Raw genomic sequence first — 17,208 nt, 5'->3', positions numbered from 1 at the left:
GGCACACACCTTGAATCCCAGCACTTGGGCGGCAGAGCCAGGTGGATCTCTGTGAGTTCGAGGCTAGCCTGGGCTACAGAGCGAGATCCAGGACAGACACCAAAACTACACAGAAAAACCCTGTCTTGCAAAACAAACAAACAAACAAACAAACAATAATCCCCAAAAACAAAACAAAATAAAAAAACAAAAACCCACTTTCCACTAAAAAATTCACAGGTACTTTTGTTAAAGGAAGGCTCAGGGTAGAAATGGGGAATTCATGTAGTAAGACTGTATTTCAAAGGTCAAAGTATTTTTTATTTTATTGTAATATTTTTGAAACTTTTATACATATATAACAAAATATGGTAGTATCCAGTTCCCATTGTTGTGACAAAATACCCTAACACAAAGAAATTAGGGGAAACTGGTTTACATTGGCTAGTAGTTAACAGAAGGGATGTAGTCCATCATGATAGAAAAGGAATGTCAATCAGGAAGCCAACTAATCATGTTCTATCCATACACAGGAAGCAAAGAGACAGAAAACAGTAAGTAGGGCTGGGTATAAAACTCCAAACTGCCTTCTAAACCATGACATACATCTTCCAGCAAAGCTTTACCTCCTAAAGGTTCCATCATTTTCCCAAACAGAACCACTGGAGATCAAATGAAAACACTTGAGCCTATGGGGGGACATTTCTTAGTCAATCTACAGCATTCCTTCCCTGTCTCTCTACTCTGATGGCCACCTCACCACACAAAAATGCATTTACTGCAACATTCTGAGTCCTCATCACCTTTGATAGTCCCAGCATGGTCCAAAAGAAGTCCAAAATGTCTTCTGAGATTCAAATTATTCCCTCTTTCTTGCAAAATCGGGTACAAAGTACATCCTTCCAATATACAGTAGCACAGCATACATATCTCCATTCCAGAAGGACAAAATAACAGCATAATGAGGAAAAATAGACCAAAGTAAGACCAAAACCCAGCAGGTGAACATCCAATTCTGTAGCTCTAAGTCTGGTATCTGGGGCTTCAGTTTCAAAGGGCTTATGTGGCCCTGCTCCTCCAGTTTTGGTGCCTATAATGTATCTCTTTCTCTCTCTCTCTCTCTCTCTCTCTCTCTCTCTCTCTCTCTCTCTCTCTCTCTCTCTCTCTCTCTCTCTCTCACTGTATTCTCTCCCTATATGCCAACTCCTTTGCAGATGTCCACCAACTCTTTTATCCCCACCATTGTGGGATTCCCATCAAGTCTCAAACTTAATCTTCACAGCCTTACTCAGCAGCCTCCCAAGGCTCCCTGTTAGGGAATCCCACACTGCCATGCATTCCCTGGCCTTAGATGCTCTCTAAACCTAAGATGAAGAATCTATGAGTTCCTTAATCAGTCATAACCATTCCATAGACATAATATTATACTGCCCTGGAATTTCCTCCACCAAAGAAAATGATCCATTAGTTTTCTTTCAGTTCAGCCTCACATAAATTATCAGTGCATGAAAAATCTCATGAGCTGGTGGTCCACTGTCCACATCACTCTCAGCACATCTTTCTTCCAAGCTTGGAAGAATGGACAGTTATGTGCTGCTTAGAGCACTCTAAGGATTTTCTAACTCCAAATTCCTTATCTTCCAAGTCCCTTCCGCAAACAATGTGGTCAGGCTTCTCAGAGCAACAACCATAGTTTCACCTCCAGTTTCAGTATTAGTTATTTTTCTTTTCATGTGATGAAATACCCTGACAAAAAACAATTTAGGAAAAAAAAATGATTCATTCTGGCTTACTGTTCTGTGTGGGGCAGAGGTCACCATGGCTGGGATAATATATGTAGCAGCAGTAGCATGAGGTCAGCCTGGAAGTCAGGAAGCACATACAAGAAGCAAAGAGAAAAAGAACAGGAAGTGAGGACAGACCATAAAACCTCGAAGTCTGCCCCAAGTGCTATATTTTCTCTAGCAAGGCTCCACCTCCTTAAGTTTCCATGACTCATCAGTTCCCCCAGGTAGAGACCACATATTTAAACATGAATGAGTCCTTTGAAATTGAAACCCCAGATATCAAAGATATCTAAAGCCCTGGGGCCTCCACTAAGTTCCCTGAAAGAGGCAGAAGTTTCAGGCTCAGAAAGTCCACATTGAGTGTCTTGAAGACAACATTCCTTCTTTTCTTCCTCGGGATGAAAACCATGAGTTATTCTGTTCAGTGTGCACACTTTCTTATATAAAGACAGTTTGGTCCCGATTGGATGAATGAGGAATAAAAATGGGCCAGTCAGCTAAGAGCTGTTAGTCTTGGACAGAAAAGGGAAGACAGCTGAATCATGTAAGAATGTTTCCAATCAGATTCTTAGGATAGGTAGGGAAGCAGGTACTTAGCCGTGGAAAAGGCATGTAAGAGTTTCTGTTGGTTTCCAGTTACTGTGGGACATTCTGATATGATCTCCCTCCTCTAGAATGGCTGCTGTGGTTTCCATCCTGAGTTGTCTTGCTGTTGTCATGGCAGCCCATCTTTAGGGTACCTTTAGGCTTCAGCCTGTTCCCTGCCCAGATGGTACTCAGGGCTTTTCCTGTCAGTGTCTGTCCAGCTGTGGTTTTCACATTTCCTTCCAGGCTGCTGCTTCTCTGACAGCTGAGACCATCCAATCCATCCTGGTGGCAGGCTGTCAGACACAGCCTACCACCCCTGGCTCCTTCCCCTGACACTTGAGTTCCCAGCTCTGTATTTGGATCCCATTCCCCCCCCCCCAGTAACTGATAGTGGTAAGACATTACCAAACATTTATAGCATAATATCATTTTAGGAAATGGTCTACTTAGGACCTTGAGGTACAATCATTTCAGCACTGCTGGTTCCCCGGAGTCCAGATAAATAGATTTGATTTGAACCTTGCAGGAACATAGGTCAATATGAACTTAAAAAAGGATAATTACTTCCGAAATCAGTGAGGATTGTCTTGCTATTGAAAATGGTGTCTGCAAAAGGGATGACAGAAGGTAAAACTGGCAAACTAAGTCGGTGTCAGATGATAAAGAGGTGAATTCCATGTTAAAATTGTTGAACTTCAAGTAAATGAGGTGTCAGTGGAGGCTTTATGTAGGATACATACGATCAACCATGATTTTCCCTAAGCTAGAAGTGGCAGTACATATTCTTCTGCTCTGTCATTGACTGACCTTGAGTCCATGCTATAATGTGCATGCCCTTTCACACGATGCCAGGGATATTCTAGTCAGTGGTTAGCCACTTTCTAGGTCCTAATGGTGTCTGCTTCTCAGTCTGGTTGTCTGATAAACAGCATAATGTATTTGATCAAAGTGCAGCACTCCACATTACATTGTCAAGAGCCAAATTGATCTGTCTGCAGCTATCGCTTTCCCTGTGGGGGAACAACTTAACAACTCTGTGGAATGTTAGGGTGTCTTGCTATTATTTCCCCCTCTCTGTCTCAGTTCCTGCACTTGAGCACAGAGGGTCACATCTCATTTTGTAGCCAACTTCTGTCTCCTGCACAAATATGTCTGTTTGAACAAGACTTTTTTTTTTTCTGTTTTGTTTTGCTTTTTCCAAATTGACATCCTGCCTCCAAAATGTCTTTGAGAAGCAGGGGTTGGCCTGTTGCTCCCTGACATCTGGGACTCACAGTATTTGCTTTTCCCTTGGTTGGCAGTGATGACTTGCTCTGTCAGCATCCTGAGATAAGGAAAGGCTCTGGCCATGCCTATCAGGTTACAGATGCTCTGCTGAGATCCCCTCACCATCTGGCCAGCTATATTCACTTAATTGGTTCATAGTCTTCTTTTTAGAATACCTTTCATCCTGGGCCATATTCCAGTTTACAAAATGCCAGTCTGAGACCTCCTTTAGCCTCTCCTTCCTTGAGGATATCTCTTCTTGGAATGGAAAACAAACGCAGATTCTCTAGGAGTCAGCAGTTCTTTCCAAATTTACCCTTGTTCTTAGTAAGCAGCATTTATTTTGCTTATGCACAGATTCTGTATTTGGTGGAAGGAGAGGTCTGCATCCCAAAAGTTGTCCTCTTACCTTCACATATACACCCTGGCACACCTGTGTTTTGGGACAGATGTACATGCACAACAATATATCAGTTATAAAATCAAATAAATTCTAGAGGCTTGGGAGACTGCTCAGTGGCCAGGAACACTGGCTGCTCATCCAGAGTACCTGAGTTTGATTTTCAGCATGCACATACTGGCTCACAACCTTCTATAACTCTAGTTCTAGGGCATCCAACTCCCTCTTCTGGTTTCTATAGGCAATCCACACACATGGTGCACAAACACTCATTTACATTAATTAATTAATTAACTAAAGTAAAATTCTCAGTGCTCAAAAGGGGTCATCAAATGTTGGGTGGTATTTCTTGAATAGTACATAAAATTCAATATACTGCATAATCTGGTAGGTGTTTCATTATGTGTCTTTCAAAATTCAACTTAATTTAGAAGTCCCATACCACCTAGGCTGTTCCCCCTGAAGGAGTGTTTCTAAAATCTCCCATAAAGTTTTGTTTGATTTTCTTTATTCAGACATTTTAAGCCAAGCATTGTGTAGCGTATCATTAAATGCTAATATTCATGGTGGCTAAGATGAGATAACCATGCATTAGAGACCAGCCTGGGCTACATATAGTGGGTTCCAAGCCAATCTAAGTTACCTAGACAGACCCTGTCTCAAATTATAAATAAAGGAAAAATAAAATTACTTCAGAGGTTTCATTGAGAGTCCATAGTGTAGTCCCCCATTTCCATTACCACTGAATGAAATGAATTTTTAAAATCTGAAGGAGTTATTCTTATTCTCCCACAATCCACAATTTGCTCTTACTGTGGATATTAGCATTCTTTGTTCCATCTTCACATCTCTGTTTCCTCTGTTATTTTTGTTTATTTACATAATTTCTGTCACATTTAATTTTCTTGGAGGTCTGCCTGATTCCAGTCATTGTTTTCTTAATTTAATTTGCTGAATGGTATCAGCTTAAGTCCTCTCAGAAAAGGCACTGTGGTAAGATTCACTTTTTTGTTTAATTTTTGAGAATTTCATATATGAGCACTACACTGAAGCAGTTATACCTTCATCTTCCCCATTCAGTTCCTCTTGAATGCCTCAAATTCATTACCACTTTCTCACTTATTCTTACATGTATTTACGTGTGTGTGTGTGTGTGTGTGTGTGTGTGTGTGTGTGTGTGTGTACATTTAAAAACAGTCTGTTGAGTCCATTTGGTGTAGCTCTCTGTGTATGCTTTCAGGGCTAACTAACTACTTGGAGTTGGATAACCTATCAGGAGTGTTGGGGAATATTATTTTAAGATGTGTTACATTTGTTTATGCTGTGGAACATTTGTTCTAATGATGCAAAGATACATCTTTTATGTTGCATCTGTTTAACTCTGTGAAGCTGTATTGCTTTGCCTGTCTAAAACACATGATTGGTCTAATAAAGAGCTGACTGGCCAATAGCTAAGCAGGAGAAAGGACAGGTGTAGCCAAATTTCTAAATGGTAGTATTAAATAAAAAACACAGAGCCAGAAATTTGGGTGAAAGCCTTAGAGGGATCAGGGAAATACGGAAGGCCTCCAGCTAACCTCACCTCACCAACCCTGCAGCTTCCAAATAGCAGCAACTTCCTATCCACCCAGGCTTGTATGCCTTGCTTTTCTGCCCTCTCATTGGCTTTTAGCCCAGCTTCCTCACTTCTTCTTTTTATATAGCTCTGTCACTGTCTGTCTGTCTGTACAGACCTCCAGTTGTCTATGGTTGGTACTGAGATTAAAGGTGTGTGTCACCGTGCGTGGCTCTGTTTTCTAGTGTGACCCTGAAGACACAGGAATCCTGCCTGCTAAGGGATTAAGGGCATGTGCTGCCTAACTTCTTTGTTTACTTAAAATGGCTGGCCTTTTCCCACTGATCTCCAGGCAAGCTTTATTTATTAATGCACAAATAAAATACCACCACAGATAGGCAGGGCTGGCACCTGAGAGAATAAATAGGAGAAGAAATCTGGGAGGAGAGGTAATGGAGTGAGAAAAGGAGAGGAGGACATCAGGATCCAGCCACCCAACTACACAGCCAGATATGGAATAAGAGGAAAAGAAAAGATATACAGAAATAGAGAAAGGTAAAAGCCCAGAAGCAAAAGGTGGATGGGATGATTTAAGAAAAGCTGGCAAGAAACAAGCCAAACTAAGGCTGGACAATCATAAGTAATAATAAGATTCCATGTGTTTATTTAGGAGCTAGGTGGCAGATCCCCCAAAAGGTCAAAGAAACAAAAGAGTAATAAAAGGGGGGAGCTTGTACCCAGAGATGCTGGATTCTCTCTCTTTGATCATCATTGCTCGCCCATAATTCTTCATTCTGGAGTAGGACCTTGTGAAATTTCCTCTAGTCACAGTCTCCTGTCAGCAGCTGTTCTCACTGTGCAGGTCTTATTTAGACATTCAGAATGTTGAGATTCCATGAAAGCAGCTTTCCTGTCAGATACAGAACATGTCTCTCTCTAATTATTAAGGATATTCAATACATTGTTTCAAAATATATTTATTTTTTATTTATGTGTATGCCTGTGTGCATGCATGAATTTATGTGCATCACATGCATGCAGGTACCCATGAAGTCCAGAGGAAGGCATTGAATCCTGTGGAGCTGCTATTAATAGAGGTTGTTATCTGCCTCATGTGAGTGTTGGAAACCAAACACAGGTTCTCAGAAAGAGTATAAGTCTTCTCAACTGCTAAGTTATATTCCCAGGCACTATTGAACATTTTAAAGATATTTCTTATCCATTTTAATTTCTTCTTTCAGGAAACAAATTTTCTGATATACAGCCCACTTTTTAATTGGGTCATTTGTTTTCCTGACATTTTGAAAACTATTTATATATGCTAGATATTAATGACCTGTCAAATGTATAGCTGGCAAAGATCCTCTCCCACTCTTTGGGCTTCTATTTCATTCAATTAATAGTTTCATTTTTGGAGAAACAATTGTCAATTATTGGCCTTAATTACTTAGCAAATGGATCTATATTCACTACCATGCAAGGAACTACTTATATTTTCTTCTAGAAGTTTCAGTGCTTCAGGTTTCACATTGAGGTTTTTTGATCCTTTTGGAGTTGATTTTTGTTTAAGGTGATAAACGGAGTTCTAATTTAAATTTTCTCCATGTGGGCATCCAGTTTCCCTAGCAACATTTGTTAAAGATTCTATATTTCCTCCAGTGTGTATTTTTGGTATCTTTGTCAAATGTCAGATGTCTGTAGTTATATGCACTTATGTTTGGGTTTTCTGTTTTATTCTATTAATCTTCTTGTCTTTTCTAGTGGCAGTACTATGCTGTTTTTATTACTATAGCTCTATAATATAGCTTGAAATCTGGCATAGTAACCCCTCTAGTATTGTTCTTTTTGTTCAACTTTGCTTTAGTCATCTAGGATCTTATGTAGTTCCATATGAACTTTAGGATGTACTTTTCTATTTGGGTGAAGAATGTCACAGGGATTTTCATTGGAATTATATTAATTCTAAATTGCTATATATAGAATGGTCATTTTCATAGTATTAATCCTATGATTTTATGAGCATAAGAAAGCATTTTGTCTCATAGTGTCCTCCTCCAATCTCTTCTGAGATTTAAACTTTGCTTTGGAGAAGTCTTTTACCTGGACAAGGGCTGTAAGACCTGAGTGACCAGAGCTATGTCTGAGAGTGTGGAGATGGCAGAGGAGGGCTTGGTCCTGGGCTAGTACATGCCCTTGGTTCATATCTCACTATGGAAATGGGATGCTGGTGCTACTACCAGAGCTGACCCAGGAGTAGAAGGATGGTTCTGGGGAATTCACCAAGAAGAGCCAGCATACAAGCCATGTATTTGAAACTGGCCTAGGTGTGTGGAGATGTCAGGGGCAGGCCTAGTTCTAGGGATCTCTTTAAGGTCGTGTACAGGAGCTATACAACCAGATCTTGGCCAGAAGTATTGAGACAGCAGGGGCTGGATCATTTCTTTGTAACAGCATTTTGTTTCCCCCTTTGCTTCTAGAAACTGTTTTTTTTTTTTCCAAGTATTTGTATTTTCCTCCTGTTTCTCAAATGGCATTTTTGCAGATATTCAGTGTGATTTGCCTCTTCTGACTACTGGCATTCATTATGATCTAGTGGGAATAAAAGAGATTAGAGTCACTCTTTTAAATGACTGTGTCCCTGTGAGGCTTACTATCTAGTTAATTGGGTTGAGCCTAGAGGTGCCTAGAGACACATTTCTAGGTGTGTATTTGAGGGAGTTTTTTCATTGGGTTACTTGATACAGGAAGGCTGTGACCAGCTGCCTGACATTCCTGATTCCATGTAGTCTACTCTGATGGATTGCCCCTTCAAGGTGTGAGCCAAAATAAATCCATCCTTTCTTGAGTTGCTTTTGTAACAACAATGATGGAAGTAAATAATAAAGTCTTTAAATTACCTTGTTCCCACAAAATGAGTATTTGTGAATACGCTTACAAAGTACCTGGCTTTCAGATGTGCTATATCAACAGAAGTATAATTCTGGAGGAGGACTGAATGACAGAGTGTCCAAAAACTATCCAGTCGATTCCCTTTGGTCAAGACTTTTCCCTTGCTTTCCTTGAAGAGCTAACAGGACCTTTTCATTTTATGAGGACATGATTTCAGACAACACCACTTTATACTTTGGGAATTGACAGTAGCCTTACTGGAACCTACAACGTATGAGTTGATATTCCCCGATCTAGGCTGATATTGTCTAGGAAAGCTACAATCTCTAATTTCATGATAACCTTTAGTATTGCAACATAGATTTATCTATGTCAAAATCCTAGACTTTTTTTTAATGGCATCCTTGGTTCCACTGATCACAACCGTGGCAACAGTCTAGCTCTTGTGTTCCCCACAATCAAGACTTATACAACTATCCCAATAGGCCAGTCAGTGCCACATAATGGTAAAAAACACAGGCAGGAGATGCAATCAGTGCCTTGTAAAGATGGAGAGTGAATAGCTTGAATGATGACAAACAGAGCAGATGGAGGGTCTAGTGACTCAAACTTTGACTCCTGGGCACTGACATGTGCTTTGGATTAAAGCAGAAGAGTGAGGCAAGAGGGCATGAAGTTTGAGCATTAAGTATCCCTGTCCTGCCATGAAATCGGAGTATTAAGTATCCCTGTCCTACCACGAAGTCTGAGTATTAAGTATTCCTGACCAAGGTGTGGTCTAGTTGACAATTGTCTCAGTTTTGGTTCTTCAAGTTAGGCCCCAAGATATCATGATTGATGTTGTTAACATTATCCTTTCTTAAGGGAACCAAACTAGATTTTCTGAGATTGCACCTGCTTCAGAATAATTGCCCTGACTTGAGTATAGTTGGAATTTCAGGTTATCCATTGGTGGGAGGTAGTTTAAGTCCATTTTCATAAAAATGCCTGTCTACTAGTCTGATTAGTTCTGGTCTTCAAAGTTCTTCAAGAGGAGTGGTTAAGAAAGAAGACATCTTATCCAGTGATAAAGGGTTCAAGATTTAGTTACTTAGACCTGTGTGGTGGATAGTTTTATGTCAACTTGACACAAGCCAGAGTTATTTGAGAGGAGGGGACCTCAATTAAAAAATGCCTCCATAAAATCAGGTTGTGGGCAGGATTAAACTGCATTTTTTTTAATTAGTGATTTCTAGAGGAGGGCCCAGCCCATTGTGGGTGGTGCTATCCCTGGGCTGGAGGTCTGGATTCTATAAGAAATCAGGCTGAGCAAGCCATGGGGAGCAAGCCAGTAAACAGCATCCTTCCATGGCCTCTGCATCAGCTCCTGCCTTTAGGTTCTGCCCTGTTTGTGTTCCTGTCCTGACTTCCTTTGATGATGAACAGCAATATGGAAATGTAAGCATAATAAACCTTTTCCTCCCAACTTGCTTTTTTATCATGATGTTTCATCAAAACAAGGGAAAACCCTTACTAAACCCTTACTAAAACAGCTGTGCCTCCCTTCACCATCTTCCAAAACTGTACCTTTTGCACACCTACTGAGTATGAAATGGGTAACCTTGAAAAGATTCCCTTTATAGAGATGATCACTTGGAATGTGAAAGTCTTTAGTCTAGGAGAATTCCTACCAGAAGCAGTACAAAGAGACCACATATTTGGAAGTACAGAAACCAGGGTTGATATATTACTTAGAATCTAGTGATTCATTCTGTACTATCTACCTGTGTGTATCTACTTTGTGTGTATACAATTTGTACTACTTATTTATACAAACTTAAGTTTTTTCTACATATGCCTATTTAAAAATGCTTTTAAACTGGGGATTTACACACATCTCACTCAGGCCACAATATGAATAATAAATGTGTGTTTATTTGAACTTCTTGATGGTGAAAGTCCTGCAGACAATAGACTTATTTATTTCTGAAGAGGATTTATGTTAGAAGAAATATCCCTGGGGCATTAAAAAGAGAAAGCCTGCAAAAAGCACTTTGGTAAATTATAACTTTTAGCATAAAAATATGACAATAATGATTGCTAAAGTAAAAAACCAAAGTATAAAACTACATATACTGTACACAATACATTTTCAACATTTCTATTATTTAGTTTGTTTGTGTCACTGGTCAAGCTACTTGTGGAAAATTAATTCGGATCTTAGAAGACCTGAACTCCTTTGTTCATATATAATTTGATTCATTGTTTTGAACATGAGATAAGTATGATGAGAATACTTAGCAATAGTGATGTGTGGTTACTTCCTGCTCTGTGATTATTCTCACCACTTCTCAGCCTTTTGTGGGTAAGCAGTTAGACATCCCAAACAGTGAAGTCAACGTTTGGCCGATTTATATGTGAACATGTGGAGAAACTGGGATTATTCACACTGGTTACCATAAAACAAACTAGATGGGTCAACGGCCACACTATTTCTTCTTTCAGCATAACGTGGCCAAGTTCCAACATACTGTAGATGATAGCCTTACAAGTTACTGAGACATTGCCAGCTTAGACCGTGCACTCAGCACAGTGGGTAAAATGTCTGCATGTGTGCTTTCCCGAACTGAAAGCATGGATCTCTAGAATGATTGTTGAGGTTAAAGGATATGAAGAGGATGCATAGGAATTTTATGGAGCAGTGTCCTTATTAGCAAAGAAGAAACCAGAGCCTTCTCTGGACCCCCATGAAGATACAGAGGGCGGCTGTCTACAAGCCTGGCAGACCACCCTGACAACAGAATCAGCAGTGCGGCATGTGAGCCACCCAGCCTATGGCATTTCACTGTTTCATGCTGAAGAATCTAACACACAAAATGATGACAATTTTTCCAAAATATTTGAACTTTTGAGTTTAAAATAGTATTCAAGAATATAACCCCTTAACGTTGCCATTTGTTGAATCGATTTAACACCTAAATTAGCATCCAACTCATACTCCTCCTTTTATCACAGCAACATTTTATTTGTAACTTTTGAGATGATATTCTCTCAAGTGAATTAAATGTTAAAAATATACAGTTGACCTAAAAATGTGACTTTGGAGTCACACATATCACATTCTAGAATTCAAAGCATTCTTAACAGAAAACTTCAATCATAAAAGAAAACCTTGCCAGAGCCATGATGATTCGAGTGGCCTGTCCTCTCACCCGGGTCCATGTTGTTGTCCATGCTGGGGCTGGGGCTGCTGCCAAGGACATGTCTGGGTCTATGGCCCTACAGCAGCCAGGCTTTAAGTTTATGTCCACAGCCCCTGTTACCACTAAGGGCCTTGGGAATTACCAGTGTCTAGTCATCCACCTGATACGATCTCAGTGTCCAAGGACCATTTTGTTGCTGGGCCATACTGAGCTGGGTAGCCTGTGCTGCCACCTAGGGCCATGGAGACATCTTGGCCTGGAATGCTGCCTATCTGGGTCCATGGCCCTGCAGTGGCCAGGATCTGGAGTGATGTCCATGACTCCTGTTACCACAAAGGGCTCTGCAGATGCCCAGGGTCCAGTCAGCCATCTGAGACCATGTTGCTATCCAAGGGCCATGCTGCCACCAGGACCATACTGATCTGAGTGACCTGTGCTGCCTCCAGGGCCATGGTGACATCTAGGCCTAAGCTGCTGCCAAGGGCCATGTGTGGGTGTGTGGGTCTGTGGTCCTGCTGCAGCTGGGGTTTGTGATGATGTCCATGGCCCGTGTTAGCACAAGAGATCACAGGATCAAGTGTGGAGATCCAAGTCTGCTCTGCCCTTCACTGGTTCTGGGATAGCTGGCCCTGCCCCAAGCTGGAGGAGAACTGGCCCCAACCCTCATCACAGGTGTGCAACTCACCTGGGCAGCACACTGAAGCTGACCCTATTGTCTGGTATGCAGGCGAGCCAGCCCTGACAGTATGCAAGCAACAGAGGCTGACCTGCCCACCCCTTCCTCTGCCTGTGGTAACATGGGTGAGGGAAGGATGGATGTCCTCCGCCCTCTGCCTCCTGCTACCTGCAACGGTCAAGAGATCTGGCCCTAGGATTACAAGAGTGAGAGAACAAGCCCTGCCCCTCACCAACTGCAGCACACAGGAGAGTGGGCCCTGCACCCCACCTGGACAGTACTAGAGCTGAACTTGTTGTTCGGGACAGGTGAGCCTGGCCTGAGGGTGTGAGAGTAGGAGAGCTGATCCTGCAACCCGCCCCTGTATGCTATGATCCCCTGCAGCAATCAGAAGAGAGGGCCCTGCACCTCACCTGGGCATAACAGTAGAGCTGGCCCTGGTGGTTTGAGCGCAGGTGAGCCTGATCTGAGGACCCGAGAACAGGAGAAATGGCCCCTCCCCTTGCAGTAGGCTGCATTGGGTAAGCTAGGTGAGGCAATGTTAGAGAGCTATTCTGGGTAGTGATGATGAGAGAAAGCTTGCAGACTGATCAACCCAGCTATCACCCAGACCCAGAACCAGGGCTATGAGTTAGCCCATTCCCTAATCCACCTCATCTATGGACTGTTAGAGCATGTCAAGGGGAGAAACCTATAGATCCAAAATTGCAGGGTTTCCAGGACACAGGACAACAACAGGCTATCCAATAGGAACCCCAGAGAGAACCCATTATTCATAGTGCAGCAGAAGCCAGAGGCCTCAAACCAGAACAATAACTCGTAGAAATGAATGCGTAGGAGTAAAGATCAATGGACTAAAGAGTAAACTGTGTAACTCAATGGGCCATACTATAGCTTCCATGACAAGGTTCTTCTTTTAGGGGACAGGGTGGTTTGTTGGTTTGGTTTGTTTTTTGTTTAAATATTGTTTTGTTTTAGGGGAGAGGTTCCATGGGCAGAAGGCAGATGTGAGGGGAAAGGGAGATAAGTGGGACTGGAGTGCATGATGTGAAATCCACAAAGAATCATTAAAAGTGAAATAACATTTTAAAAAATTTAATTTTAAAAGTCATAAAAAGAAAAACATAATCAAGTGATTTGCTGTTGTGGAATACTATTTTGAGATGTGGTACATCTATTTATGGTGTGGAACATTTGTTTTAATGATGCAAAAATGTGTTGCATTCTTTTATGTTGCATTTGTTTAGCTCTGTGAAGCTGTGTTACTTTGCCTGTCCAAAATACCTGATTGGTCTAATAGTGCTGAACAACCAATGACATGGCAGGAGAAAAGCGGTGGGACTGGCAGGCAGAGAGAATAAATAGGAGAAAAAGAGAGCAAGAAAGATCTAAGAGCAATCGGAGGAGGACTCCAGGGTCCAGCCACCCAGCTACACAACAAGCCACGGAGTAAGAAATAAAGGAAGGTATATAGGAGAAAGATAAACGCCCAGAGAGAAAAGGTAGATGGGATCATTAAAGTTAAGAAAAACTGGGTAGAAATAAGCCAAGCTAAGGCTGGGCATTCATAAGAAAGAATAAGCCTCCATATGATTTATTTGGGAGCTGGGGGGTGGGCCCCCCCAAAAGCCAAATGGTTAAAACAACAACAACAACAACAACAATTTGCTCCTTCCCAGAAGAAATAAAAATCTTAAATTTCTCTAGTATTAACAGTATGGTATTTATCTGAAAGTTATCTGCTTTACCAAGTGTCATTTTTGCATGGAAATCTAAAGCTGGCTTAATGGGTTATCATTTGTCTTTGTATCCGTGTAAGGTGGGATAAGAGCTCATGCTTTCACTCATTTGGATCTTGAACACTCGCTTCTCTTTCTTTAGCTCCAGTGTAGCAGGGCCACACAGGCATGTGTCACCACAGCAACTTAGCTTATCTTGTTTTCCAGATGAAATGCTAGAAAGCTCAGAGAATTAAGTATCTAGGCTCACATTCCACATATAGAAAATACCGTGACTATTAATTCACATCTAGACTGCAGTCTCCAAAATCCTTTCCATTTTCCTACTCTGCTCTTTTCAAAAACTTTGTCCTGGAAATACATCACATAGGACAAATTGTTTGGGAAACGCTGTTTTCAAACACTTAGGTTTTACGTACCAGAACTGAATGCAAGCCATAGGTGAGTTACAAAATTTTAACTTTAGAAGAAATTCTAGTCATCCTCTTGTCTAATGTATATTGTTTTAGTTTGTTCAACTTCAAGGAAAATATCTCCTGCTCATGATTTTCTAATAGATCAAGTTGAGCACATGAAATTCAGTAGATGGGAGAAGACTCTCCCTCTGCTGGAGATGACCCCTGATGTGCATTGCTCAGACCACTTGAGCCCATACAGCAATATTCCTTCTTCAGGTCAGACAGTGATCTCCTTTAAGGTACAGCTGAACTTCTATTAAAGGATCTTCAGTAAATTAAGGCATGTGCCTGATTTTAAATGCCAACTTGCTACAGTGAAGAATCACCTGGGAAGAGAGTCTCCCCTGAGGAATTATCTTAAGATAGGCCTGTGGGTGTATCCATAAGAGAGATTGTCTTGATTGTCTATTGACTCAGCCCACTGTAAGTGGCATGATTCCCTAGGCTATGCCATGAACTGTATAAGAGTGAAGAAGGGTAGCTAAGCCAGCAAACAGGCAGCATGGATGCAGTTTTTTTTAGCTTTGCTCTTGCAGGGAGGCGGGGGTGGGGGTGGGTTGTGTGTGGAGAACAGAAGAGCTAGATTTACAGGTGAATTCAGGTGAATGTAATCTGCCCAACATGTGTTCTGAGAACCCAACTTTTATTCTTTGCCAGAGCAGCAATGCCAGTAAGTACTATATACTGCATACAAAGTACTACTGTATACTATACACAAAAGAACCTTGTCCTTCAGAAATGTAGCAATGTATGTGCAAGGATTAACAGCACTTAGGTGTCTCCCTTTCACCTAGCTGATTTAAATCTGTGGTGGATGATTCCAACCCAGAAGAATTATTTGGAAATTGTCAACTGTTTTGCAGCAGATTTTTATTTTTCCAAGAGCTGCTTTTTTACTTTTGGAAAATTTACTTAGATTGTGGCCCTTTGTCATAATCTCAGGAAATGTTAAATCAATGCAGAATGTGCAAAATGAGTGGATCCGTTTTTCTAAAAATAACCTTTTCACAGGAAGAAGAGCTGAGGAAGAGCGGAGAGGCCAAGTATGCACACCTGAGTGATGAACTGCATGTATTAATTGAAGTGTTTGCTCCACCTGGGGAAGCTTATTCACGGATGAGTCATGCCTTGGAAGAGATTAAAAAATTCCTGGTACCTGTAAGTGATTTTTGATTTTACAAACTGTTTCTTATCAGTTCCTATTTTAAATTGTATCTTTGATCTCTACTGACGTTTTGGAAGGGAATTCACACTGCACATTAATTATCTATATGTAGATTGGATACAAATTTTAAATAAATAGGGCACACAAGACAGGTTTTATAAAACCTGGCATGTTGGCTCTTTCTACTTGTCTGACATAAGTATTCATCACCAGCCCTTTGCATAGTATACACCAGTCCACAACCAGAAACACTAATAAGAAAATCATGCAAGCAAAAATGCATGATTTATTTCGCCTTTCCCTCTTTTAAGCCCTTAATATGTATTTTGATAATTTATAATTAGTAGGAAAATATAGTTAAGAAAAGATGAGATTGAATATGTATTATTTATAGTAAGGCAATGATAGTATTTTAAAATAACAAATGCCTTTTATGTGGTAATATGTCAGGTTCTGGCTGATAGAACATATAGTATTAATATTAATAGAGGCACATAATATTAATAGAGTCAGATAAATGTTAACATAGATAGATGGAAATATAAACTCACCATGCAATGTGAGAATAATAGAGGATGCTCATTTAGTATGTTGACAAATTCAGCTACAAATTGAGTAGAGTTCCCTACTGGTTTCCTAAGAAACAGACGAACATAAATGCATGAAGTCTTAAGGTTGACAGTTGAGCATTCTAGAAACAAGTGCTTAAGTAGAAATCTTGCCAAGAGGCTTGAGACTAATAGTGAGAAATTGAGAGAATGCTCAGTAAAGCTCCCTGGAAGATCTTGGAAAGATCCTCAGCCCAGAGTGTAGATAGCTGAGATTAATCTGCAACTGAAGAAACCGGAGATTTGTATACTCGATAAAAACCTCAGAGAAGGTGGCTGGCAGATAAGATCTCCTGATTAGTAGTGGTATTGAAAACTGGAAAGGAAAAATATCAGAGAATTCCCTAAGTGTACAAGCATTAAGTTCTCTTCACATTTTCTAATTACATGTCCAATCCCAACATGAATCTTTGTCAAGACACAATTATAGAATATGTCATACTAAGTTGAGTATTTCTTAATTGCATGTGCACAATTACTACTTGAGTCTCATCTAGAAACCTTCCTAAATAGATCTCATTCTCAAGATTGATGATGCTATAGTCTTTCTTCCTTTGGTTTTACAAGGAAATATTTAGTGCTAGGCTGAGTAAAGCATTTTAGTCTAGTTACTTAGGAACAGGCCAGATAAACATATGTGTAATGAGGCTAGGTCTGTTCACAATCTCATTGTATGGCTTTAGATAATCTACTTAAATGTTTAGAGCATCAGTTTTTGGATCTTTCAAATGAATATAATCATAATTTGCTCACTTCACAATTACTATAAATATTAAACAGGATAATATACACAAAGGGTTTAAAAATAAGAAAACACTGGAAAAATTGATTTGTTAAATCTGTTTGTAGCTGGAGAGCTTCTCTCCGGGTCCTGTCGAGCCCCGGCAGTCCAACAGCCCATTTATAAAATAAACAC

At 40.6% G+C, this 17,208-nt stretch overlaps 1 protein-coding gene across 1 annotated transcript in view; it reads left to right on the top strand.

Annotated features, from left to right (window-relative positions):
- Nucleotides 1-17,208, top strand: part of Khdrbs2 (KH RNA binding domain containing, signal transduction associated 2) — a 518,703-nt gene that overhangs the window by 236,283 nt on the left and 265,212 nt on the right. The window contains exon 4 of the mRNA XM_037200029.1: nucleotides 15,531-15,677. Within this exon, the coding sequence (XP_037055924.1) occupies nucleotides 15,531-15,677 (147 nt within the window). The remainder of the gene's footprint in view (nucleotides 1-15,530; nucleotides 15,678-17,208) is intronic.

Source organism: Peromyscus leucopus, chromosome 16_21, assembly GCF_004664715.2.
Source record: "Peromyscus leucopus breed LL Stock chromosome 16_21, UCI_PerLeu_2.1, whole genome shotgun sequence".
Taxonomy (NCBI): domain Eukaryota; kingdom Metazoa; phylum Chordata; class Mammalia; order Rodentia; family Cricetidae; genus Peromyscus; species Peromyscus leucopus.
The sequence above is the reverse complement of the archived record's forward strand: the minus strand, read 5'-3'. Positions and strand labels throughout refer to the sequence as shown.